This window comes from Lonchura striata, chromosome 33 (genome assembly GCF_050655825.1).
Source record: "Lonchura striata isolate lonStrDom1 chromosome 33, ASM5065582v1, whole genome shotgun sequence".
Taxonomy (NCBI): domain Eukaryota; kingdom Metazoa; phylum Chordata; class Aves; order Passeriformes; family Estrildidae; genus Lonchura; species Lonchura striata.
Window position 1 is genome coordinate 4,857,700 of NC_140735.1, and position 27,658 is coordinate 4,885,357.

General features: G+C 50.4%; 2 protein-coding genes across 2 annotated transcripts in view; both read right to left on the minus strand.

Annotated features, from left to right (window-relative positions):
• The window catches only part of LOC144247979 (uncharacterized), a 216,383-nt gene that overhangs the window by 133,375 nt on the left and 55,350 nt on the right, over positions 1-27,658 (minus strand). The window lies entirely within an intron of this gene.
• LOC146764525 (transmembrane protein 145-like) lies at positions 23,473-25,292 on the minus strand. Its single transcript, XM_085564519.1, has 6 exons — positions 25,235-25,292; positions 24,755-24,811; positions 24,568-24,673; positions 24,146-24,223; positions 23,922-24,015; positions 23,473-23,631 (listed from the first exon to the last, which is right to left on the minus strand). Exons 1-6 carry the CDS (start codon positions 25,290-25,292, stop codon positions 23,473-23,475), a joined length of 552 nt encoding a protein of 183 aa, XP_085420645.1.

The following is a 27,658-nucleotide window of genomic DNA, read 5'->3' on the forward strand; positions in this document are numbered from 1 at the left end:
ACCGCCCCTCTCCTTTGTGCCCAGATCACCCCATGCAGTCCCTGTGCTCATGGGCGGCAGGGCCTTGTCCCCAAGGAAGGGATGAGCAGACTGGAATGGGCTGGGAGAGGAGGGTGCCCTGGAGCAGCTGCCTCCCAAAGCACCCGTGCTCGGGAGTGCTCGGGAGAAGACCAGACTTCTGTGAGTCAGCCCTGGGAGAGGTTTGGCCACTCAGCTCAGGAGCAATGGTGCCTTTTTCTCCCCACCAGGGAGATGCGCCGTGTCTCCATCATCTGGTGTTGCAGCATGGCATCCTGCCTCTTTGACTTACTCAGCCAAGACAGTTCAGACTGGGAACTGCCCGCCCTGGCCTTCCTGGTGGAGGTGAGCCCAATGGCCAGCGCTGCCTCGCTCAGCTGCCTCCCACGCCTCTGCCCTCTGGTAGCTGCAGCTGCCTGGGATGGTGCCCTGTGCTGCTGCCTTGGCTCAGCCCTGTGCAGTTCTGAGCTCCTGCCAGCTGGGCACTCCTGTCACTGCTCTGTGCCTTTCAGGTCCTGGACTGCCTGGACTTGAGTGAATATGGTGAAAACGTCCTGCAGATCATGACAAGGCACCTGCAGAGCAAGTCCAGAGAGATGCATCGCATGGCGCTCAGAGGCCTCGTGGTGCTCAGCCAGGACCCCTCGATGGTGAGAAGGAGGCAGCAGCTGAAGCTGTGCTGGCAGCGTGGGGCTGGGGAAAGCAGCCCCTTGGGCTTGGCTGGGCTTTGGGAGCTGTGGCAGCTGCTCCCAGCTCTCCAGGGTGGCTGTTCAGCTGCCTGAGCACTCTGGGACAGGCCTTCGGCCTCTGAGCCCTGCAGCAGCAGCAGCGTGGGGTTGCCCAGCCTTGTTTTCCACACAGAACGAAAGAATGTACAGCCTGACTGAAAGCCTTGGCAAACTCCTGCGGGCTGTGGATGAAGACATTGTTGAGATGACCATCGTTGTTCTCAGCTCTGTGCTTTGCAACAAAGACCTTGCATTAGCCAGCCCCATTGCCCTGCAGCTGGCTGAGGCGCTCTGGCAACTCTTTGACAATGTAAGGCTCTGTGCCCCCAGCCACGGGCACCGGGCGCCGCCTGGAAGCCCGGTGCCTTGTGCCTGTGCACAGGGGGGCCTGAAGCAGCTGGTGTGGAGGGGTTTTGCTTCCATTCCAACAGGACAACAGCCTTGTGAAGCTGCTCTCCGTTTGCCTCTTCCAAGAGGTGATGAATTTGGTGGTGGCCAAGGGAAAAAAGCCCCTGAAGAAGCCTGTGAGCCAGAGCCTGCTCCCACTCTTCTTCAACTGCCACGATGAGAACTGGCGTGTGGCACAGGTGAGGGCTCCTGGGCGCCGGGGTCCCCATGGCAGGGGGCTCAGCTGTCTCCCCACAGCCTGGCTCCTCCTCATGGGCTCCAGCTCCCTCCTGGCCTTGGCACGGGGACGTGGCTCCTGTGCCCTGGGCTGCGGTGCCATCTCCGGCTCTCTGCCGCTCTGTAGGCCTCTCGGGAAACGCTGCTTTCTGCAGTAAGGTTCCTGAAGAGAAGGGATCTTCAGCAGCTGCTGAAAACGGATCAGATGTGGAGCTTTGCCGAGCGCTTGGTAAGCACAGCCCGGAAGCCCCAGCCCCGGCCTGGAGAAGCCGCCTGCCCACGGTGCCCAGTCTGTGCCCTGGCAGCTGCGGCCCCTGCCCAGTGCTGCCCGCAGGGGCACCGGCCGGCGCCCCACACGCTGCTGCCTTCCCTCGGCCGCGCGGGCTCTGCTCCAGGCTCCTCTGGCCCCAAGGCCGGTGCTGAGGGAGCCCCGAGGCAGCCGGGCTCTGCCGCGGGGCGGCACCGCGGCTCGCCGGGCCCTCTGCTCCCTGCAGAGCCCGGCGCCGGCGGCTGCTGGCCGGGCCTCGGCGCTGTGCGGGCAGGGGGAGCGGCGCCGGGCGGAGGGAGCGCCCGGCCGAGGGGCAGGGCCCGCACCAACCCTTCCCTTCGTGCCCCGCCACTCTCTGCAGCTGGCAGAGGACAGGAGCCGAGCGGCCGAGCACCTGCGCCGGGCCCTGCCCTACGTGCAGAGCCCACAGGAGCCCCTGCGAGAGGCGGCCGTCAGGTTCATGGGTGAGCCACGAGCCCGGCTCCTTCCCCGCCCCGCCGCAGCTCGGCCCCAGCCCCGCCTGCTGCCCCGGCAGCAGCATCCGCGCGCAGCCATCTGGAGCCCCGCCTGGCCTCGGCGCTGCCGCCGCCCTCTGGCAGCCGTGCCCTGGGGCGGCAGGATGCGCCAGGGGCCCGGGCTGAGCCCTGCCGGGCCAGGAGCCCGTGTGGCCTCGGGCCGGGCAGCGCCCGCGGGCGGCAGCTGTGGCTCTGAAGCCAGCTCACGCTCTCTGTTCCCAAGGGATGGCCGGGCGCTGCCTCAGAGGACAGCAGCAAGAGTTCCGCATCCTCTGCAGGGGTGAGTGAGGCCAGCGGGCTCTCAGCGGGGGCTGCCGCTGGCAGCTGCCTTCCCTGGCCCGGCACGCACCAAGGACAGCATGGGCACAGCACACAGACCTTTCGGGGGCCTGTGGCACATTCGTGGCCAGCACCTTCCAGCTCGCCCTTCTTGTCTCCTGCTTCCTCCAGGCCATGGCAAGAGCTGCCTGGCATGGATGTGGAAGGAGGGTCTCCCCATGTTTCTGCAGATGCAAGCTCTGACGGTGGCTCTTTTCCTCTCTCTCGCAGCCCTTCAGGACCTGGCGGATGACGCCAGCCCTGCCATCTCATGCCTGGCCCTTCAAACCCTGTACATCAATTTAGCTGTACAGGCCATTCCCTCCTCCCGACTCCAGAATGTGCAGGATCAACTCCGCTGGCTCTGGAAGTCACGGCCTTTCCCGTGCCGCCGTGGCTGGCTGTTCTGCTGCAGCGCTGTGGAGAACTGATCTGCCACGCTGCGTCTGCTGGGGCCACCTGAGCCTGTGAGGAACAACTGCCCTCTGCAAGCCCTTCCTTTCACCCCAGAGTAGCATTAATAAATGGTTGTTGTCATACCCGGAGGTCCAGGAGCTTTCTCTTAGTGCCCAGATTCTTCAGGCCAATGAAGAGGAGGGGAAAAAGGGCGTGTCCTGGGTTGTAAGATAAGCTTGTATTCCATTTGCCATCTGTCGAAGGCGAACCGGTTGGACAGGTTTTTTGTTATCTCTCTCAGAGGCAATGGTTTGTGTATACACCTTTGACTGATTCAATGAAAGGCTGAAAAAATGTAACGCTGTGAGGGGTCCCACCCAGAGGGGAGAAGCAGCTCTCTCACTCTCTCTTCGCGGGATTCCGAGAGAAGCAGCTCTCCCTCTTCTTTGCGGGACTCCGAGAGAAGCAGCTCTCTCTCTCTCTTCGCGGGATTCCCAGAAAAGCAGCTCTCGCTCTCTCTCTCTTCGGCGGCACTCGCAGCGAAGCAGCCGGCGCGCAGAGGCGACGGCAGCGGAGCTCAGAGGCAACCCCGGCGCAGAGGAAGACCGGCCCCCACTGCCACCAGATCTTCAGAGGAAAATTATACCCTTCTAAAGATCACCACTTCAGCTGCAACTCATCAACTATTGCAAGGGAAAGCAATTGTCCCAGCAAAACCTGATACTGGCATTCCTCAGGTTCTAGACTTTTTTCTTTCACTAGTTTTGTTTGTACCGATTGCATTTTCCTTTTTAAATTGTTGTCTAGTTTTCTCCTAGTAAAGAATTGTTACTCCCACTCCCATATCTTTGCCTGAGAGCCTTTTAATTTAAAGATCCTCGTAATTCAGAGGGAGGGGGGTTTGCCGTTCTCCATTGCACAGGAGGCTTTGCCCTCTTTCACAGACTCCTGTCTTGTCTAACCAAGACAGAATTTGGCGCATCAACGTGAGGCCCGAGGGCATTGAGAGGGAAAAAGGATTAACAGTTCTTAAGTAATTTGGTTTTGTTGTGTGTAAAAACATCTTCAGCATCACCATGTGGTCTAGTTTACCTTGGTTTGGGTGGCATGTGATCGTAGCTATACTTTTCCCATTTGCAGACCCTTATCTAAAAATGGGTCCTATGACTAAGGCTACGGTGTCTGTTATCAAGTTTGGCTTCTGGGTTAATTGGGTGAGGAATTCATGGATCTTTAATTTCCTCTGGAAGGCAGGTACATGGATCCATAGCTATCACACGTTAACTGTATGTTTTTGGGGTTACTTTAATAACGGTACCTACTGCGAGGAAATAGCACCTGGGCAAACTTTCTCTCAACCTTTTAACCATCTTTTCGGGTCTGCTCCACCAGTTCTCAAAGGGTTAAGATCCTTTATAAGTGCTAATGATACCATACAATGGGTGGTGTTGCTGATAGTCCTGTTATATTTAGCATTCAGAGATAAGGGAAGATTAACCTGGATAACTACCCTCACACCTACACCACAGACTCGAGATGCTGCTGCTCCAGAGCCTGACCCTGCCCCACAGCCCACCTCAGAAATGAACCGCCCAGATTGGGTGAGGGTTCTGGTTAAGGAGATACGAGAGATGCTGAAGGAGTGCATTTCCCCAGCTGGTGAGAAACCGGCCCTTTGCCTTGAGGAGGGACAGTCTAATAGTACAGCTGTGGAACCCACTAATGTTACAACTGTCCAGGTTCCAGCTGAACCACAAGGGCAGTCACGGTCAGCAGCAGTGGCCCCGGTAGAAACAAGGAAGTCTAAGGTGAAAGCAGAGCACCCTGCAGATAGGGACAGGAATGGAGGAACCTCACAACCCACAGGGGAGCCAGAGATTGCTATCATCACCGAGTCCCTGACGTACGAAAGTCTTCGCAATCTGCATAAAGACATTGTGCGACGAGGGCGTGAGGCTTATGCTACCTGGCTACTCCGGGTTTGGGATCTTATGGGTACAGGCGTGCAGCTGGACGGTGGTGAGGCAAGGAACTTGGGACCCTTGACCCAGGACTCGGGTATAAATCAGGTTTTTGTAAGGGAACCAGGGTCCCTTTCTCTCTGGGAGCGGCTCTTAATGAGTGTCAGGGAGAGGTTTATCCACAGAGAGAGAATGCAAGAGCACCATCATAGAATGCGCTGGAAGACCCTCGAGGAAGGGATCCAACAGCTGAGAGAAGTGGCAGTATTGGAGGTACTCTTTGGGAGGGATGGACGACACAATAATGACCCTGACAAGGTCAGGTGTACAGGACAAATGCTGTGGAGTCTGGCAAATCTTGGGCCATCTCAATACGCCACCTTCATTGCAACGATCAATGCTGACACCCACCGGGAGACAATAGGTTCTGTTGCCAACAAACTTAGGAATTATGAGAGTATGATTAATGGCCCAATGCAGGCTCATATCTCAGCTGTGATTAAGGAGTTTAAAGAGGAGATGAGGGAGGAGATAAGGAAGGTTAATACAGCACCCGTGAGAGTCACAGGCCCCAGAATCAGCACCCAACAATCCCCAGCTAGAGAGAGAGGGTACACCCCAAGGGCTAATCTGTGGTTCTTCCTGCGTGACCATGGGGAAGACATGGGGAGGTGGGATGGGAAACCCACTTCTGTCCTGGCAGCACGGGTCCGTCAACTCAAGGAGGGAAACTCTAACCGGGGGAGTTCCACCAAAGTGAAGGTAGCCTCAACCTCCCGTGACCAAGCTTGTGGGTACGATCTGTCAGACCCCCTTGAAGGGACCTCTAGTATGTATGCCCAGGGAAGGAATGATAACCAGTGTTAGAGGGGCCCTGTCTCTAGCCAGGGAGAGGCACGGGAAAACCGGATCTTCTGGACAGTGTGGATCCGATGGCCTGGCACATCAGAGCCACAAAAATATGATGCTTTAGTTGATACTGGTGCACAGTGTACTCTGATACCATCGGGACATGTGGGGGCAGAGCCTGTTTCCATTGCTGGTGTGACAGGGGGATCACAACAATTGACTCTGGTGGAAGCTGAGGTGAGCCTGACTGGGAAGGAGTGGAAGAAACACCCTATAGTGACTGGCCCAGATGCTCCGTGTATCCTAGGTATAGACTTCCTCCGGAACGGATATTACAAAGACCCAAAGGGACTCAGGTGGGCTTTTGGAATAGCCGCTGTAGAGGCAGAAGACATTAAGCAATTGAACACCTTGCCTGGACTGTCAGAAAACCCCTCTGCAGTAGGACTCCTAAGGGTGGAAGAACAACGCGTGCCAATTGCGACCTCGACAGTGCACCGCCGGCAGTATCGGACGGATCGAGATGCCGTGATCCCCATCCACAAAATGATTCGGGAGCTGGAGAGCCAAGGGGTGGTCAGCAAAACCCACTCACCCTTCAACAGCCCCATCTGGCCTGTGCGCAAATCTGACAAAGAATGGAGATTGACTGTGGACTATCGTGGCTTAAATGAAGTGACTCCACCGCTGAGCGCTGCTGTGCCGGACATGCTGGAACTCCAGTACGAGCTGGAGTCCAAGGCAGCAAAGTGGTATGCCACCATTGATATTGCTAATGCGTTTTTCTCCATTCCTCTGGCAGCAGAATGCAGGCCTCAGTTTGCTTTCACCTGGAGGGGCGTGCAGTACACCTGGAACCGACTGCCCCAGGGGTGGAAACACAGCCCCACCATCTGCCATGGACTGATCCAGGCTGCACTAGAAAAGGGTGAGGCTCCAGAACACCTGCAATACATTGATGACATCATTGTGTGGGGGAGCACAGCGGCAGAAGTGTTTGAGAAAGGTGAGAGGATCATCCAGATACTACTAGAAGCTGGCTTTGCCGTCAAGAAGAGCAAAGTCAAGGGACCTGCCCGAGAGATCCAGTTCCTGGGAGTGAAATGGCAAGATGGACGGCGCCAGATTCCCACTGAGGTCATCAACAAGATCACAGCTATGTCCCCACCAACCAGCAAAAAGGAAACACAAGCTTTCCTGGGTGCCATAGGTTTCTGGAGAATGCACATTCCTGAATATAGCCAGATTGTGAGCCCTCTTTATCTGGTTACCCGAAAGAAGAATGATTTCCACTGGGGCCCTGAGCAGCAACAAGCCTTCACCCAGATCAAGCAGGAGATTGCTCATGCTGTAGCCCTTGGCCCAGTCAGAACGGGACCAGAGGTCAAGAATGTGCTCTACTCTGCAGCCGGGAACCATGGGTTGTCTTGGAGCCTTTGGCAGAAAGTGCCTGGGGAGACTCGAGGCCGACCACTGGGATTCTGGAGCCGAAGTTACAGAGGGTCTGAAGCCAACTACACTCCCACAGAGAAGGAAATCTTGGCTGCCTTTGAAGGAGTTCAAGCAGCCTCGGAAGTAATTGGCACAGAAACACAACTCCTCCTGGCACCCCGACTACCGGTGCTGGGGTGGATGTTTAAAGGAAAGGTTCCTACTACCCACCATGCCACTGACGCCACATGGAGCAAATGGATTGCCCTCATCACTCAACGCGCCCGTATTGGAAACCTGAATCGCCCTGGGATTTTGGAGATAATTACGAACTGGCCAGAAGGTGAAAACTTTGGTCTCACTGATGATGAGGAGCAGGTACAAGTGGCAAGGGCTGAAGAAGCTCCACCATACAACCAACTACCAGCAGAGGAGACCTGCTACGCTCTTTTCACTGACGGTTCCTGTCGCATCGTAGGGATGAACCGGAAGTGGAAAGCAGCCGTATGGAGCCCCACACGCCAAGTTGCACAAGCTACCGAAGGAGAAGGTGGATCGAGCCAACTCGCTGAACTCAAGGCCGTTCAGCTGGCTCTGGACATTGCTGAAAGGGAAAAGTGGCCAAAGCTCTACCTTTATACTGATTCATGGATGGTAGCCAATGCTCTGTGGGGCTGGCTGGGAAGGTGGAGAAAGGCCAACTGGCAACGTAGAGGAAAGCCAATCTGGGCTGCTGATATATGGAAAGACATTGCCTCTCGGGTGGAAAAGCTGACGGTGAAAGTCCGTCATGTAGATGCCCATGTCCCCAAAAGTCGGGCTAATGAGGAGCACCGGAACAACGAGCAGGTAGATCAGGCAGCAAAAATAGAGGTGTCAAAGATAGACTTAGATTGGCACCATAAGGGGGAGTTGTTCCTGGCTCGATGGGCTCATGATGCCTCAGGTCATCAGGGCAGAGATGCCACCTACAAGTGGGCACGAGACCGAGGGGTGGATCTAACCATGGACAGTGTTTCCCAGGTTATCCATGACTGTGAGACGTGTGCTGCCATCAAACAGGCCAAGAGGGTGAAGCCCCTATGGTATGGTGGGCGGTGGTCCAAGTACAAGTATGGGGAGGCCTGGCAGATTGACTACATCACACTGCCCCAGACACGCCAAGGCAAGCGCTACGTGCTGACCATGGTAGAAGCCACCACTGGATGGCTGGAGACTTTCCCTGTACCTCATGCCACTGCCCGGAACACCATCTTAGGCTTGGAAAAACAAGTCCTGTGGAGACACGGCACCCCTGAGAGAATTGAGTCTGACAACGGCACCCATTTCAAGAACAGCCTTATCAACACCTGGGCCAGAGAACATGGTATCGAATGGATATATCATATTCCCTATCATGCTCCAGCTGCCGGCAAAGTTGAACGGTGCAACGGACTCCTTAAGACTACCCTGAAGGCACTCAGTGGGGGAACATTTAGAAACTGGGAAATTAACCTGGCAAAAGCAACCTGGATGGTCAACACCCGGGGGTCTGTCAATCGAGCTGGCCCTGCTCAGTCAGAACCCTTACACGCAGTAGATGGAGATAAGGTCCCTGTAGTACATATGAAAGGTATTTTAGGGAAAACTGTTTGGATTAATCCCACCTCAGGCAAAGACCAACCCATTCGTGGGATTGTCTTTGCTCAAGGACCTGGTTACACTTGGTGGGTAATGCAGGAAGATGGGGAGACCCGCTGTGTACCACAGGGAAACTTAGTCTTAAGAGAGAACTGGGTGTAAGATTTCATGGTGTGCAGATGGAAATAGAATAAGGGGTGGATAATGTCCTGGGTTGTAAGATAAGCTTGTATTCCATTTGCCATCTGTCGAAGGCGAACCGGTTGGACAGGTTTTTTGTTATCTCTCTCAGAGACAATGGTTTGTGTATACACCTTTGACTGATTCAATGAAAGGCTGAAAAAATGTAACGCCGTGAGGGGTCCCACCCAGAGGGGAGAAGCAGCTCTCTCACTCTCTCTTCGCGGGATTCCGAGAGAAGCAGCTCTCCCTCTTCTTTGCGGGACTCCGAGAGAAGCAGCTCTCTCTCTCTCTTCGCGGGATTCCCAGAAAAGCAGCTCTCGCTCTCTCTCTCTTCGGCGGCACTCGCAGCGAAGCAGCCGGCGCGCAGAGGCGACGGCAGCGGAGCTCAGAGGCAACCCCGGCGCAGAGGAAGACCGGCCCCCACTGCCACCAGATCTTCAGAGGAAAATTATACCCTTCTAAAGATCACCACTTCAGCTGCAACTCATCAACTATTGCAAGGGAAAGCAATTGTCCCAGCAAAACCTGATACTGGCATTCCTCAGGTTCTAGACTTTTTTCTTTCACTAGTTTTGTTTGTACCGATTGCATTTTCCTTTTTAAATTGTTGTCTAGTTTTCTCCTAGTAAAGAATTGTTACTCCCACTCCCATATCTTTGCCTGAGAGCCTTTTAATTTAAAGATCCTCGTAATTCAGAGGGAGGGGGGTTTGCCGTTCTCCATTGCACAGGAGGCTTTGCCCTCTTTCACAGACTCCTGTCTTGTCTAACCAAGACAGGGCGCTTGCACTCGGCTAGTTGCCCAAGCGTGCGGTGGGCAAGGGAAAGTGGCCGAAAGCCCCCTGGCCTTTGGTGCTTCTGTTGAATGTTTTTCTTCCTGCATCAAGCCTTCGGGAGCTATGGGAACAAGTGTGTTCTGTGTCCATGGAACAGCAGAAAGCGGCAGGATGTGTCTGCTTCCAGTGCTTCTCTTGGCTCTTCCTTCACACTGCTGGCACCATCATCAGAGACACGGAACGGCTTCTCTCATGCCAGCATTATCCCAATCTTCTGCACTTCCCCAGGTTCCTCCCAGCTTCAGCAGGGGAATTCTCTGCTCATGCCTGTCCATTCCCTTGCTCAGAAGGCAGCACCCACTTGTCTTTGGACATGAGCTGCTGGCCACAGCCAGACAGGCAGCAACCGGAGCATTGGGCATCAGATGCTGGGCTGATGTTCTTTCCCGGAAAGCTAGAAAAAACAGAAGGACACAAGGAAACTTGACAGTATCTCTGTAAGAATGTCATTGTCCTCTGGAAGTCAACAGTGGATGGTGTTTTTGTGTTGCAGATTATCACTTCCAAGCAAAAATCATTCTAGGAAGGAGCAACAGCTTTTGACAGATACCAAGGGCTGCTCCCGGTGCTCCTGCCTGCAGCCACCTGCAGAAAGGATCACATAGACACCAAGGCACGTTGGCTTTGTCTGTCCTCTGGCACACAAGTCCCCCGGGGCCACAGGTCTCTGTGGCAGGTGACAGGCACCAGCATTGGCAGAGCTTGGGGCTTTTTCCAGGAACTCAGGGGAAAAATTAGGATGCATCACTTTGGGAGGGAGGACCAGGAAACTCAGGACATGTTTATGGATGTTATTAGGTGTCCTGGGTTGTAAGATAAGCTTGTATTCCATTTGCCATCTGTTGAAGGCAAACCGGTTGGACAGGTTTTTGTTATCTCTCTCAGAGACAATGGTTTGCCCCGTAGAGGCAATGGTTTGTTTATACACTATTGACTGACTCACTGCCAGGCTGGTAAATATAACACTATCCCATTGTGAGGGGTCCCACCCAGAGGGGGAAGCCAAGCACTCTATTATTGTAAAAAAGGGGTAGCTTTTGGGGAGAGAGGCAGCTGGATCTCTCTTCGCGGGATTGCCAGAGAAGCAGCTCTCTTCGGCGGCACTCACAGCGAAGCAGCCGGAGCGCGCTGAGGCGACGGCAGCGGAGCTCAGAGGCAACCCCGGCGCAGAGGAAGACCGGCCCCACTGCCACCAGATCTTCAGAGGAAAACTGTACCCTTCTAAAGATCACCACTTCAGCTGCAACTCATCAACCATTGCAAGGGGAGCAATTGTCCCAGCAGAACTGCTACGGGCACCCCGACTCCTCAGGTTCTGGACTTTCTCACTGGTTTTGTTTGTACCAATTGCATTTTCCTTTTTAAATTGTTGTCTAGTTTTCTCCTAGTAAAGAATTGTTACTCCCATTCCCACATCTTTGCCTGAGAGCCTTTTAATTTAAAGATCCTGGTAATTCAGAGGGAGGGGGGTTTGCCGTTCTCCATTGCACAGGAGGCTTTGCCCTCTTTCACAGACTCCTATCTTGTCGAACCAAGACATTAGGTCATGCAGAAAGCAAATTAGAGCGGTGAAAGGTCAATTAGGACTTAACCAGGCCACTTCTGTGAAGGAGAATAAAAATGTTTTTATAACTACATTATGGCAAAAGGAATGGTAAGGACAACCTCCATTTCTTATTGTGGGGGATATGGTTACCAAGGATGAGGAAAAGGCTGAGGTACTTAACCCCTTTGCCTCAGTTTTCAAGAGTAAGTCAAGTTGTGCTCAGGACAAGTGATCTGAGCTGGTGGATGGGGACAGGGAGCAGAACAATCCCCCTGTAATCCAGGAGGAAGCAGCTGGGGTCCTGCTGAGCCACTCAAATGCTCACAGGTCTCTCTGGGAGCAGATGGGATCCATCCTAGGGGGATGAGGGAGCTGGTGGATGAGCTCCCCAAGCTGCTCTCCATCATTTACCATCAGTGCTGGCTCAGCAGGGAGGTCCCAGAGCACTGGAGGTACGAGTGTGAGCCCATCCCCAAGAAGGGCTGGAAGGAGGAACTCCAGGCCTGTCAGCCTGACCTCGGTGCCTGGCAAGGTTATGGAACAGATCACCCTGAGTGTCATCACAGGGCACCCACAGGATGGCCGAGGGGTCAGAGCCAGCCACGTGGATTTCAATGATGGCATTAAATGATGCCGCAGGCGGAGGGAAGCACAATCAGTATGATTGATAAGTGAGCTTCATTTTTTCAAAAATCCTGTCAGTTTTTATAGGGTTTGCTACAAGCAAAGTCAGCAACAGCTCTCATTGGTCAAGTTTACAAAGGTCTTTGTTTTATGTCTCCTATGTGCATTTACAGCTGTAGCTAAGTTCTCCAAGCCAAGTTCTCATTGCTAAGTCATGCCTTCCAAGGACAGAGCATATCTTCAAGGCTATGCCTGTCCTTATTATCTCATTGCGACCTTGTTCTATTTCCCAGGCCTAGACAGACCTTGTACAGTTTCCCAGGCCTAGACACAGAGCTGGTTTCCCAAACTCTGTTCCCAGGCCAGACACAGGCTGATTCTGATTCTGGGGTCTTAGAGAGAGGTATCAATGAATAACTGTTCCATTGATCCATGACCCCTCTCCTGCAACCATTCTCCAACAATTCCCCTCTTTTTCTCTTGCACCAACATTGCCTGATCAGTGACTGATGAGGCAATTTGGTGCATAGCTCTCTGAAGGCAAGCACAAATATAGCAAGCATATAATCAGCAAAATCACTAAACCAAGCATAATCAGATATTGAATGATAGAGCGAAACCATGGTCCTAGACTTAATGATTTTATCCAGTCATCTAACCCAAAGCCATGTTGTTGTTGTAACTGAGCAGTAAGCCTGTGCAATTCACTAATCTGCTTATGTATCGACTTAGAATGATCAGACAGATTCATGCAGCACATTCCCTCAGAATCTTCACAGCCATGTCCCTGAGCCAATAGTAAAAAGTCAATAGCAGCACGATTCTGTAAAGTAGCATGCCAAATAGAATCTACATCCAACAAGAGACTAGATAATGCAGCAGATGTTGGCAAGCCAACAACCTAGTCTGTTTAACAGTGTAAGTGATCTAGCTGCTTCTGCTCCAGGGACAAATATAGAAGAAGTAACAATTGCTTCTGTGGACCAAAACTTAGCATCATCCCTACAATTGCTCTGAAATGCATGGGTCATCCTTTTTTGTCTATGTTGTCGGTACATCTGTAATATCATGGACATAGTAGGTGTCAGTAGAGACAGTCAACCAATTGTGCGAGGACCTCTTTTGAGTTTAGAAGGGATACCAGACCAGGCACAATCTCCACAGATGAGAAAGTACCCAGCAGGTAGCTGCAGTGGAGAACTGGAAGAAACTGAAACATGTGCTGAAGTGTAATTACACCAATAGGAAGAATTTCTATATATTGGGAGACTGGAATTTACTGATGCCGGATACTTGTCAGGATTTTGTTGCTCCATACCAGTTCAATTAAAAACAATGCATGCATCAGCTTGAATTGATCCCAAAAGCTCTAACTCTTGTGGTTCAAGAGGAGCAGGGGGAAGGTGAGGAACCCAAGAATCCCAATTATCCACATTATTTTGGGGATTTGTCACCTTACAAGATGGTGTGTTCTGAGGGCAAGGCCAATTGTCAACAGGTATCCCTACCAGACAGGTAGAGAATGGATTTCCAGGTGAGGATAGAGACAGACAGCACTCCGATTTGTCACCTTAGCTAAAGTAACCCATATGTTTGTTCTTGGTTGTGCAGGAGCCCAAACATTAGCTTGCAACAAAATTGACAGTATCAGAGTCAAAAGTATCATTTTGTTCCTTAGAACATAATTTATTTCCTGTAGAATAGGCTCAAGCTGAAGTTGTCATCTGTGGAGTCTTCGGCAGAGGTGTTGGCAGCCGTGTTGAAACAGGACGTGTCCACTTCCTGGGAACCCACAAGGGCCCTGTAGGTGTAGACACACACATATGACCTCTACCCATATCATTTACAGGTGCTGGTCCTGACCTATCCCTGTAGCAGGATGCCTATGCATTACAGTCATTGGCTTATCAACACCTTGTTTTGCAAGTATCCCATGTACCTAGGCAGGTGGCATATCATGAACACCAAATATACAAAGATGATTTAAAGTAAACAATGCTTTTCCCAATCTTTCCTGAGGATCAGTAATTATCTTAAATTTTGCAAGATACTGTTTTAGAGTTTGGTTTTCCCTTTCTACTATAGCTTGTCCTGTGGGAGAGTGTGGTATTCCTGTAATATGCTTAACACCCCATTGCTGCCAAAAGCAATTAACTTTCTTCCCTACTTATGCAGGACCATTATCTGTTTTAATAACTCTAGGTACCCCTAAGATAGCAAAGCACAGTGTTAAATGTTGAATAGCATGAATTGCTTTCTCTCCAGCTTGTGGGGAGGCCCAAATGAAGTGGCTGTAGGTGTCAATGACCACATGGACATAACGTAAACGCCCAAATTCATTCACATGAGTCACGTCCATTTGCCACAACTCAGTGGGGCCTGGACCTCAGGGATTTACCCCCAGGCCAAGACCTGGTCCATTGTGATGACTACAGTCTGGACATGCTCTGACAATTCCTCGGGCTTCCTCCATGGTAATATCAAAGCAACGTCGTTGCCCTTTTGCATTCTGATGAAATGAGGCATGAGCATTGCATGCTTTTGTAGAATTCTCCATGGGTACAGTCACTGATACCAGCTGATCAGCACAAGCATTGCCCTCCCCTAATCCTTCCATCCACTTGTGACTCCTGATGTGAAAAACAGCATATGGAGAAGATCTTTGTCTAATAGCTGATTGGAATTGTGCAGAAAGTGGAATCAGGCATTGATTCTGTACTTCTCGCAGCAATGCATCTTCAATACGCTGTGCTACTCCAACTGCATACAAGGAATCAGACACAACATTTATAGGGTCATGCATCCATCGACAAAATGCACAAACAATAGCTAAAAGTTCTAAAGTCTGCAAAGTGTCTGATTTCTGTCCCTCTAAAATGTTATGATTCCATGGTCCTTGCTCATTCCAGGTGAGAGCAGCTTTTCGTGATTATCTGCCTGCATCTGTGTATACAGAGACAGCTGAGCCCCCTGCCATGGGGACCCCGGCGCCCAGGAGCCCTCACCTCTGCTGATTTCACATTATACTTATAGCTAGTTATACTCAGGTATATGTCAGAAAGTACAAAAAGAACTCTTGGTCACTTTGCTTTGTTTGTTTTAAGGTCTGAGGAGTCTTTCTTACCTCTTATCTTTTAGTGTGGAAATTTGCATTAATTTTCTTTAGCCAGGGTAGTTTTGCAAGTGCTGCAGTTATTAGACTAAACAGCACATTTAGCAAGCTCAAAGTGGCACATTTTACTTAAATCCAAATGGATTTCTACACTGTTCGCTCTGTCTCATTCCCCCCTTTCCTTAAGATGATAAGTAAATTATTTTACTTAATGTAAATTTTTGAATTAGTTAGTGCCCCTTAGTGATTTACTATGTACATTTGACATCAGAAGGATTTTTTAATTATTTTTTCTTTACTGAACAGTCAGTAAAGAGAGCAACAATCATGAGATTAGAATGGCAGCAAGGAAGTGGAGTGCCCAAAAGGGAGCACCGGGGTCCCAGTGCACGATGGAATGCAGAAAGGGATTTCTCGAGAAGTGATAAATAAAATAAATAAATAAATAAAATAACTTAAAGTGATAATAAATAAATAAATAAAATAAATAAATAAAATAAAGTGATTAAATAAATAAGTAAAAAATAACTTAAATAAAGTGATAAATTAAATAAAAAAAAATAAAGTGATAAATAAAATAAATAAATCCACTACTGTTCTGGAGGATATAGTGCTAGGGGAAAAGGAAAATCGCACTGAAACAGAGTAAGATTTAACAGGGTAGAAAATCCATCTGGCTTTAGGTGAAGTGTACTGCATAGTGGCTTGCTAACATGAGTGAAATATGCTGTTTATTCTGTTAACTCTGCTGTGCTTGTAAAACTGTCCCAGCCAAGGAGAAAAGAATGTAATCTCCAAGGTGAAGAGATAAGAGGGGCCCCTTGAACTCTAAAACTAAGAGAAAAAGAAGTCTGAAAAAAGAGACAAAGGAATTTGTACTCTGTACAAAGGGCCAACTGTAAATTGTAAGGCAAAATCAACAGAATGAATATGCATGAACCTATTATAAGATTCTATATATATATGTAAATTAGTGCAAGATAAAGAAAAGATCGAGAATCCCCAAGGGGCGCTCATGCCCTTTAAAGAGAGATCCCTGCAGCAAGGGAAATCCTGGTGTGTGCCCAGCCCTAGAAAAAAAAAATAAAATTACCGTTTCCCAACAAATCTTTATTAAAATTGTAAAGTTGCAATTTTTCATCCACATATCAGCACTCCCTTGCCACAAGCAGGATAAAATGCTGATGTGGGAGTTGGAACTCCTGAGAGACCTATAATTACTATGGCCCCACAGGCTAATGTTGTTAATTGGAGTCTCAGAATCAACTTTTGCCATCCTCAGCGAGTTGGGTGCTGCCGGCTGCAGTTAAGGAGGCTCACCAAAAATAAGACTCACACAAAAAATGAGGTATCAAAGTCACCACTGGCTTCTGAGATGGAGACAGGAGAAAAACTGAGAATCCAAGTGCACAAACTTATGACTGAGAAAGATCATCTCGGGACCCTAATTGCTTCAGCAGAGTGTAAGGAAAGACAATTATTTGAGAATTTGAATAGGGAAAAGTATAGAAGAGAGAAACTAGACTTGAGAGGTAACCTGATTTATCCCCGTTACTGAATTGAACATTTGCAGAAACATTTCCAGGAGGAAAAGGAGAAAAGATGAAAACGGAAAGAAATGGTAAAGGTGATGCTTAAGCAAGCTCCCAATTCCCCCTGTGTTGTGCAGAGTCCATTCAGGTGGCTGACTGGCAGAAGCATCCCAGGCACAAGCCAAGTGAGACTGAAATGCAGTAAGTGGAACCCCATCAATACATATGTACTAATCCCTATCAATACATCAATACAAACCCCATCAATACATATGTACTAATCTCTATCAATACATCAATACAAACCCCATCAATACATACGTACTAATGACCCACACATCCACATTCACACTGGCTCTTGCCAATGACTAATTACATTTCTAACAGATACAGGAACACAGCATTCAGCACTAACAAAGCAGGATGCCGAGAAGCTGGGTGTATGACCCGGATGCCAAGTGTCAAAATCACTTTAGTAAAAGGAGCAAATGTTATCTACCAAGCTGCTAAGGTTAATTTATAGGTCCTGGATGAGATGTGGATATTGGCTACTTGCTTTGCAATCAAGGATCACAATGACAATATTGCGGTGTTTTGAACAGTCAAATCTGATATTCTGAACAATCAAATCTGTTGTCTGCCTGATGGCAGGGACTCAACGTTAATGTTTGAACATTGGCCCAAAGCATAAAAGGAGTCCAGAGACTGTGCTGACTCCATGTGGCACCTGCACCCCTGGTCCAAGCACTGCTAGTATCCCCGTGCTGGATTTCTGCTGCAGGGAGAAGTGGAATTTCGGAAGTTCTGACCAATTTGTCCCCACTAACAGCTGACGTAGCCAATGCTGTAAACCTAACAGCCACAATATAAACACCCATGTGCCTGGGCATTGATGGGGTGGTGACAGGTTAAGAGAAGAAAGGAACTATCACTCAGTCCCACTTCTATCTCTCCTGTCTGAGACACTGGCCAGTGATCATTTTAACACACTCCAGTCTCATAGAACTTGCCAGTGTTTAGCCAGTGTTTGCTGTTGACATTGCCATTGCAGAAGACCCCACTGAAAACACTGGAAGCAGCAACAGCAGTGGGCAAGCACTTCATAAAATAGAGGTTGAGATTCCTCCTGAAGGATATCAAGGCCTAGCACCATGAAAGACCAAAGAAATATTCACCATTCAACTCAACCGCATTAAAAGAGATGGAACAGGGGGATTCTGAGTTGGAAAAAGGACTTTTGTCATTATTCTGAGTGATTAAACAACTTGAGCCACTAAGGGGTAACCTGTCCAGGAGACACATACTGTTTCTATCCAGGAATGGTATCAGTAACAATTCCAGCACACCCCCACTGAAGATCAAGTTAACTATCAAAGGACAGCTTATCCTTATTGCAGGAGCAATCCCTGCCAGCAGGAAACAAATTTAACAAGTTTAAATTAACAAATTCAACCCACAGGGTAGAATTACTTCTTTTATTTAAGCTAGGAAGTAAGGTAACTTAGTACATGCATTCTACACCACACGTGCTTGTCAGTTGTAAGTGCAATTAATTGAGTATGACCAGGGATTTTACCCATTACCCAAATTAGGTAACACTTCCATTATTACGTCCAAGGATGGATCCCACCAAAAAGGTGCCACGATAGAGAGATCTTGGCTGGCGTTCCCTGGCTCCCCTGTGCAGCCTCTCATCAGCATCACAAACACTGGGGCCACGTGCTTTCCTTCCTACAGAAAAGAACTCTCATTCTCATCCAGAAGCGATTATTCAAATGTGGATACCACCTCCCATATTATATGTGCCCAGAGATGACTCTCATACAAAAGCTGCCAGATCAGAAAGCTTTCACTGATCTTGATAGTAAAAGGGTTTTAAAATCAAGGGGATTTAGGGTTAAAAGGAAAATTAAGCTTTGTAGGCCCTGAAAAAAAAAATAAATGTCCTAGGTACATGAAGGATTTGTACCTTGCTAGAACTGCACCTGTGTAGCTAGTACATGATAAATGATATGACTGTTAGATGTGATGATTGTTTAGTAATTAAATATAATTACTGTTTAATCGTAAGAATAATCATGAGAAACTGTGGTAAGGGGCCTCAGAAAGATCATGAGAAACTCATGTCAATGTATACAATAGAACAACATAATTTTAATAATTAATATGTAGATTATATAACGATAGAATATAAAATACATTCAGCTCGAAATCTATGTCTGAGTCAGATTTGGGTCTGTACCCCTGATTGCCAGAGTTCTCAATAAAAGCACCTGCAGATGATCATATCCCGTGATTATGTGTGTTCCTGAATGCTAACACACTGTCTGTCCACATTTTGTGTGGGAGCAATCCTTGGATGTTTTCAGTGCTGGAGGTGGTATCCAGGTTTCAGTGGATGAGCTCCTTAAAGATGATTGAAACACTTTTACAGGGGAAGGAAAGCCCCTAGGCCCAGGGTTCAACGTGCAGATTACATGCTGCCCAGGGAGGTAGAATTCAGTAATAATTTTCTGACCTGGCACATATTGTGTGAGAGCAATCCTTGGATATATGTCATGTTGGAAAGTTGTATCCAAAGTGAGATGGTGGACTCCTGAAGAGGAATAAAGTGATTTTCTACGGGAAGGAAAGGACCTAACCCACTGTTTCTAGCGCAGATATGCTTCTCAGGGGAGGTAAAGGCCACAAAGACCTTTCTGCTCTGGATCGTCCTGTGTTAGACATCCACTGGAAGTATTTAGTATTGGCATGTGGCTCCAAATGCTGTAACTGTGCTCCTGGACATGAATGACAGTACCTTTCTTTGGGAAGGCAAACACATAGTCCTGCTGGTGGTGTTCACATGACTGCAAAGTAAAGGTAAAAGCCAGCAACAGCTTTCTGTTCTCACATGTTTTGTGTGGCAGCAATCCTTAGACATTCAATATTGGAGCTTGAATCCAAATGCCAGAACCCAGGCCCTCCAAGTGAATGACAGTACCTTTCCCAGAAAATGAAACTCCCAGTCCTAATGTTGGTGCAACAGATGATCATCTGCCTAGTAGAGAGACAAGTCAGCAAAACCTTTCTGTCCTGGAGTCTTTGTTTGGCAGCAATCCTTGGACATATTCAATATTGGAGGTGGTTTACAAAAGTTTTGACTCCTGAAATGGAATGACAGTGCTTTTGCATGGGAAGGAAAGCAGCTAGCCTCAGATTATAAACTGGAGAGGGGAGGAAAATGCCAGCAAGAGTTTCCTGTCCTAGTCTGTTTGGTGTGAGAGCAATGTCTAGAGCCCTAGATGTATTCAATACTGGAACTCGGCTCCAAATGCTGCAGCTAGGTTCCTCAACGTGAATGACAGCACCTATTCTTGTGAAGGGAAACACCTTGTCCGACTGACGGTGCTGCAGATGATCATCTGCCAGGTGGAGGTGAAGGCCAGCAAAATGTTTTCATCCTAAAACACTGTGACTAGTGCTTTATTTTCCAAGGAAAAATATTGTCATTCCCTTTCGGGAGCACATATGAGGAATTTGGAAACCACCTCTACTAAGGAATATGTCCAAGGATTTCTCCAACAGAATAGGTGTCTTGAGAGATAGGTCTTGTTTGCCTTTTCCTTTCCTGGGCCAACAATCATCTGCAGCACTAACAGTAAGACTAGGTGTTTCTCCTCCCAAGGAAATGTGCTTTCATTCACTTTCTGAGCCCAACCTCCTAAATTTGGCGCTAAGCTCAAAATTTGGGTCCATCCACGGATTGCTCCCACACAAAATGTTCCAGGACAGGAAGGTCTTTACTTCGCCCGGACAGCCTCTCATCTGCCCCTGAAACACTGGCTACCTGAGGCATCGTGGGCCCACTGAGTCAGAAATAACTCAGCCTTGTGTGGCCAGTCCAGACCCACCTGGGACACTTTAATCCTGGCAGCCCCATCCCTCTGTCCATTGCTGTGATGCTCATCAGTGCCCGACTCCTGGGTACGTGAGCACCCACAGGAGGGACTTTCACAACCAGCTTGTCCCCTGGGCAGTGATGTCCTGCCCCAGCCCAGCAGCTCCAATGGGTTTCCCTTGTGCTGCCAATTGTCCTTTTTCCATTGTTCCAACCACCCCACAGAGCACTTGCCACCATCCATGAGTCAGAGCTGAGGTAGAGTTGGCCATTTCTCTCATTCAGCCATGTCCAAAGCTAGCTAGACGGCTTTAGGCTTTAAGCTCTGTAACGTGCCTGGAGCCACCTTGTCCTTCAGTGGCTTCCATAAGTTGCCATGTAGCATGTAGCATCCCATGAACTCTCCCACCTCACTCCCAAGTCCTCAGCCTTGGCAACAGCAGTAACTGCTCACCACAGAGCCAGTCCTCCTGGGGGGAAAAGCAGTCTCGCATTTGGGCCTCTGTGTCAACTTCCCCTGTGCAACTTCCCCTGGTTTCTCCTTTCCCTGTCCCCTCACAGGATCGGTAGCCCTGGTGGCCACCCCCCTTTCCCTGGAGACCAAACCCCTCTGCCCAGCCCTTAGCTCCATCCCCCACCCCTTCCCCTTCTCAAGCTGTCTCTTCCACGTGGTCCCCCTCTTTTATCTCGCTGAGCTCCCTTCAGCCACATGTGATATCCTCCACTGGAATAAAACCCTGCAAAAAGAGCCTTTCTTGCCTCTGTCGCTGAGCCAGCTGTGGTGGGTGCTAAGTGAGGGTCTGACTGCATTGACTGAAGGTTATCTCAACTTGCTTTTCTGCAGGAGACAGATGATAGGCAGCAGCAACCACTACTCTAACACCCACATTTTCAATTGATGCACAACTGGGCCCTGACCTTGAGGCTTTACTGAGCCTTTTGGAAGCATCTCCATTGGATCTCCTCTGGATTCTAAATCACTATCAGAGAGAAAAACCCCAATTTTCTGGGGGATTTCTCTGGGGGTGGCCGACAACCCTCGAAGCTTTGAGGACCAGTCTAATCAGCGAAACCTCCTCTGAAGGGTTTTTTCTGACACACCAAGGTGGCAAGTATAGCCTAGTGACAGTCACCTTTTTGTATTGTTTTCCCTTTTTTTTATCTCTTAGGAGGCAAAGGGGTTAATGGAGTAGGACTCCACACAGCAGCTTTCCATTTTTGATGCATACCTACAATATGGCAGGAACAATCAGGAAAGAGAGAGTGATGCTTTTCATTTCCTGGTAGTCCGGGCCTCCCTAGCATGTGCCACCTTCACCTCTTCCCCTTCTGATGATAATCTGAAAATTTTGCCACAGGGCCAGTTTGTAATGACTTCCAAGATATCATTCCCTTTGAACATCCCGTCCCAGCACTGGCAGTCAGGTGCCAGTGGGAGCTGTGCTTCAGTGCCAGTCCCTTCTGAAACAGATGGAACCTCCTCATAAGCTGCAGAGTGCTGTATGGGTATAGCTGGCCTCAGATCCTTTGTATCCCAGACTCAAGAACCACAGGGTGGTCCTCCAACTTCCCCAGGTCCCTTCTGCTGGAGGCTCCAGGGTGGACCATTCTCCCTGGCTGCAGTGTGGAGCATTTTTTCCACACCTTGTCCTCTCCTGTCTGCTCCAACGGCTACTGTAAGGAAGAATCTCCTCTTTAATTTGTTCAAAAGCTTGTTGCTGTGAAGGACCCCACGTGAAATCAATCTTCTTCCTTGTCTGTCATATGATAGAGAGGGTTTACAATCTGACTGTAACCTGGAATATGCATTTTCCAAAATACCACAGTGCCAGGAAAGCCTGTGTTTCCTTCCTGTGGGTCAGTGGGGATATGGCTGCTATTTTGTTGACCACATCCGCTGGAATCTGACAATGTCCATCTTGCTATTTTACTTCTAAAAACTGAATTTCTTGGGCAGGTCACTTGACTTTACCCTGTTTTATGGCAAAACCAGCCTTCAGGAGGATCTGAATTACCTTATCCTCTTTCTCAAAAGCTTTCTCTGCTGTGGCACCACTTTGCTGCCTTGGACTCCAGCTCACGCTGAAGTTCCAACACGTCCAGCATGGCAGCACTCAGTGATGGTGGGACTTCATTCAGGCCATGACAGCCCGCTGCCAGTGTCCACTCTCCACGGGACTCAGGCAGGGGCCATGTGGGGCTATTGAGGGGTGAGCGAGTCTTGCTGAGCACGCCCAGCTCTCCAGCGCCCGGATCAGCTCATGGACAGCTTCCTGAAGTTCCACTTGGTGCCATGTTGCCGATGGGACACTGCTGGGCTGGCCATCAGTACCTGCTGTTCTTCAACCCTCAGCAGTCCCACAGCAGAAGGGTCCTCTGAAAGACCAAACAAGAGATTCAGCTGTCTTAAGTTCTTCTTTATCCACAGCAGCTCTCCCAAAGCCCGGCGGTGTCCTTTTGGGTTTTTGAAATACCTCTCCTGAGGTGACATATGCCAAGGATACACGGAGCCTCTAGGCCAGTAACAACTGCATTTTTCTGCCACTCATGCCCAGTCAGGAGCATTTCAGCCCCCAGTATAGTCCCTGTTGGGACCCCCCTGTCATCCCAGAAACAGAGATGGATTCTGCCCCTGCATGATGGCATCAGGGTACATTATCCACCCATGTCAACTAAGGCTGCTCCTGTGGCTCTGCTGTGCCAGGCCATGGATCCACACAATCCAACAGACCCCATTGTCCTTTTCCCACACCTGGCTGGAGCCAGGGCCCCTCCAGCTCTGATCATGGTACTTGTTGCTCGCCTCTTGTAAATATGACCTGGAGGTCCCTTCCAGAGGGTCTGAAGTAACATCAGCCCTTCAATTCTGCCTGAGGACTTGCCAGTGGAAACTGAGTGCATTTTTCCTTGAAGAGTTTTCTGCCTGCAAGACCACTTTGAGACTTCTATGAGACTTACCCTTGTGACACCCCTGTGAGAGCCTCATGAGACCCCCTTGAGAGACCTCCGGTGTCCTCCAGGTACCCCAGGAGTCACCAGAGGGCATAAGCCCCCAGGAAGGGCAGGTAGAAGTAGCAGTGCTCAAGGACAATGGTGACAGTGATGGAAATGGCACTGCACAACCAGCTGAAGGCCCTGAACTGCAGCACAATGAGCCTGTGCCCCACAGGTGACTTGTAGGGGTACATCACCTGACCAGGGTCAAAAAACTGCCTCTCCCCCCAAAGACAAACTCCACAAAGCAAACACCATCCAAATACCCCATATCCCTTCAAATGCCTCCCATATTCCCCAAATACAGCTGGGCACATGGGTCTCACCTGAACCTCAATTATAAAGCACTTCATGGTGGTCAAAGAACTGCCCCCCAAAATGTACCTCCTTGTGGGCAAAGAACTGCCCCTGCATCCCAAAATACCCCCCAAATAACCCACAAACCCTCTATATACAGCAAAAATACAGGTGGGTGTAGGGGTCTCACCTGGGCCTTGTAGGTGAGCAGTGTGATATGGGTGACACTGTACAGGGTGACGTTCATGGAGAGCTGGATGGAGTTCCCCAGTCTAATGAGGTCTCTGAAAGCACCAACCCTCTGGGTGCCCCATAGAGACCCCCAAACTACCCCACAGACCCCCTGCAAATGTTCTATAGGGACCCCTGACTGCCCCATAGTGACCCACAGCTGCCCCCGTGCTCCCCAGTCACCTCCCCATACCCTCCGTGGTACCTGTGATGGAAAAGCACTTGCCCAGCAGGATGAGCACAAGGAGGAAGATGAGGAAGCTGATGGGGTGGAGGAAGCAGCCAGCATGGGGGTATGGGGAGGGCTGGGCACCTCCCTTCATCATATCCCCGACATGAGGGTCTGTGCACCCCTACACCTCCTGTACTCCCCCAAGCCCCTCATTAACTCCCATGACTTCAAAGTGCCCCTGTGCTCCCCCATACCCCCTATACTTTGCTGGGAAAGGCCCCCAAACCCACCCAGAACCCCCAGCCCCATCAAATATCAATATGCCACTTGGACCTTGAACCTCCCAGTCTCTGAAGATCCCCCAAATCCCAATGTAACTTCCCCAGAGCCCGATGCTCTCCAGTCCCTGCAGCTGCTGCTGGACCCCACAAACCTGCCCATAACCCCACAAGCTCCCCCTTCATGCTCCATGCTGGCAGCCACCATGAACCTCTTCAGGTGGTGTGGAGCAGCTGCCACCCTAGACAGGTCTGGGGGGACTGGAGGGGTGAGCACAGGATCTCTCAGAGCACTGCCTCCCCCAGGCCCCCTTGAAGCTCAGATCTCCCCCAGCTGCTCACTGATGAGTAACGTGAGGATGATGATGGGGATGAGGGTGATGTCTGTCTCCAGAACACCTGGGGAAGGTGGGGGGCAGGGTGAGAAGGGCTTCACTCCATGAAGCCCCCAATACCCACAGATGACCCCTGCATTGCAGCCCCACCACAATCCCCCATGTACCCCAACCCCTTCAGCTTCCTCTCACCTCAATAACCTCAAATATATCCCCCATACTGATGCACCCCAATCCTTCCAACCCCCTCAAACCCCAAACAGTCCTCCAGACCCTCATATACATCGCCATCTCAAAGTGCCCCAATCCCTGCAGCCCCCCAGACCACCATAACTCCCCATGTAGCCCCAGACCCTGATGTACACCAATCCCTCATCCCCTCCAGAGCCCAATAAGCCTCCTCAGACCCCCATAACCCCCAATATACCCCCCGATCTCGATGCACACCAGTCCCCCTTGCACGGCCTTTCCACAGCCGCGGCCGCACCGAACTCATCAGCCGAGAGGTGCCGCGCCCGGCAGGAATCCCCGGTGCTCGGCACCATCTCGTACTCCAGCTCCAGCCCATGGCCCGGGGGGCCGAGGCCTTCCTGGGCTCAGATGTGGGGTGCTCGCCCCGCGTTCGCTGAGGACTCCGCACCACCAGCGCTCGGGTCGGGGCGGAAGCTGCAGCCCCGGCACAGCGCAGTCCCTGCAGCCCCGCCCGCCCGCCCGCCCCCCATCATTGCCCCGTGCACCCCGGTCCCTGCAGCCCCCCAATCCCCCGAGCCCGCCCGTAACCCCCCGGCCGAAATGCGCCCCCCGTTCTGACGGACCCCCACTCTCCCGGCGCCCCCGTTCCCGACAGGGCCCCGCCCTCAGCCTCGGCCCCGCCCCTCCCGCAGGCCCCGCCCAGCCCCGCTGCTGCGCGGGCCCCGCCCCTGCAGGCCCCGCCCGGGTGACGTCATTGGGCAGGCCACGCCCCCAGATCAGGCCACGCCCCCTGCGCCGCAGCGGGGCCGCGACTCTGTCCCAGTACAGACCAGTACAGACCAGTACAGACCAGTATAGACCAGTACAGACCAATACAGAGCACTATAGACCAGTATAGACCAGTACAGACCAGTACAGACCAGTACAGCCCAGGACAGTCCAGTATAGACCAGTACAGACCAGTACGGTCCAGTACAGACCAGTACAGACCAGTATAGACCAGTACAGACCAGTACAGACCAGTACAGACCAGTACAGACCAGTGCACACCAGTATAGACCAGTACAGACCAGTACAGACCAGTGCAGACTAGTACAGACCAGTGCAGACCAGTACAGACCAGTACAGACCAGTACAGAGCAGTACAGACCAGTACGGACCAGTACAGACCAGTATAGACCAGTACAGACCAGTGTAGACCAGTACAGGGCAGTATAGATCAGTACAGAGCAGTATAGACCAGTATAGACTGGTACAGAGTGTGAGAAACTGCATTGACTTTTTTGTTCATCAAAAGTATGAAATTAGGATAAAAGGGGGGGAAGTCGGGACATGGAATTTGCAGGCTTGACTGGTAACCACAAACAAAGATTGTGAAAGATTTTGCAGGACTGGCTGGAACTGATAACCACAGTGGAAACCCATTGTTGCTGAAACTGATAAACCGCAGTGGAAGGAGACACACCACCCTACTTGTGAAACCCATTGTTCCTGGGACTGATAACCACGGTGGAACGAGACTCATCACCCCCACTTATGCAAGATAAAAAGGGACTGAAGAGAAGGAAAGGTTGTCAGCTTTTGGCGGAGCCAGGCTCACAGCTGAACCCAGCGCTGTTTTGCTTGCTATCGCTTGCTGTAATTAATAAAATTATTAATTGATCTTAACAGGCTGAATCGAATTATTCGCTCAACTTATAACAAATTTGGTGCCGTGACTCGGATCGGAACACCTGGAGAGGAGGTGTCCTAAGGAGGCGCCCCACTGCCTTTGCTTTAACAGTGGCCTTACGGGGACACTGCTCCACGGACTCTGACCAACGAACCTAAAATCCGATAGCAAGCAAGGAACTGCCGGCTACCCCCTTAATCTTTGTGCATGAAGCCCCAGGCGAAGACACCGGATGGTGTAAGTATTTTGTGAAGGACCTGGTGTCCGGAGGAGGCCTGGTCTGGGAGAATGGGACCGCCTGGTCGGGGGTTGGAGATCCTGGAGTGTGACGAGTGTGGTGTATGAGAGGGGGGCCGGCAGCTCGGACTCCCCAAGCAAGTGCGGACCTCATAGTAGTGCGGTTCCCATATCTGGCGACGGACTGGGCCACGAATTGGGGGAAGCAAGTGTGTGTGTGAGAGAAGGCACTCCAGAAGATGGGTCAGAGGAAAAGCAAGCCTGCTGAACCCATGGGTGGGGGAATCCCTGTAAAACTTCCCCATATTTCAGAGGATAGTCCATTAGGCTTAATGATTAAATATTGGAATGCCTTTCCTTCTAGGAAGGGAAAAGATAAAGTGAAAATGGCTCATTACTGCATGGAAGTTTGTGGGGGGGAAACAAATAAGAGGGGATCAGTTATATTGGCCAGTATTTGGGTCTTCTGAGGATTGGATCTGTCAGGCCTTAAATATTTACGTTAATTCAAAAGAACCCTTTAATCTAGAAGAAAGTGAATATGCAGCCCTCTGGAGGAGAGACAAGGGCAAAATTATTTGCTCTCAATACCGAGAGGAAGAAAAAGAGGTCAAAAGAAATTGAATTACCTCCAGGCATTCCCCCTCCATACATACCGCCACCACCCCCACCTCTTCCATTGCCACCTCCACCGCCACAACTTTTATACCCCCCCACCTGGAACCTTCACTAATCGACCACCCGGGTCCCTCGGCACCCACCCAAGAATTATCGGAGGATGAGGGACCGGAAGGTGAAAGGTTGGAGGAA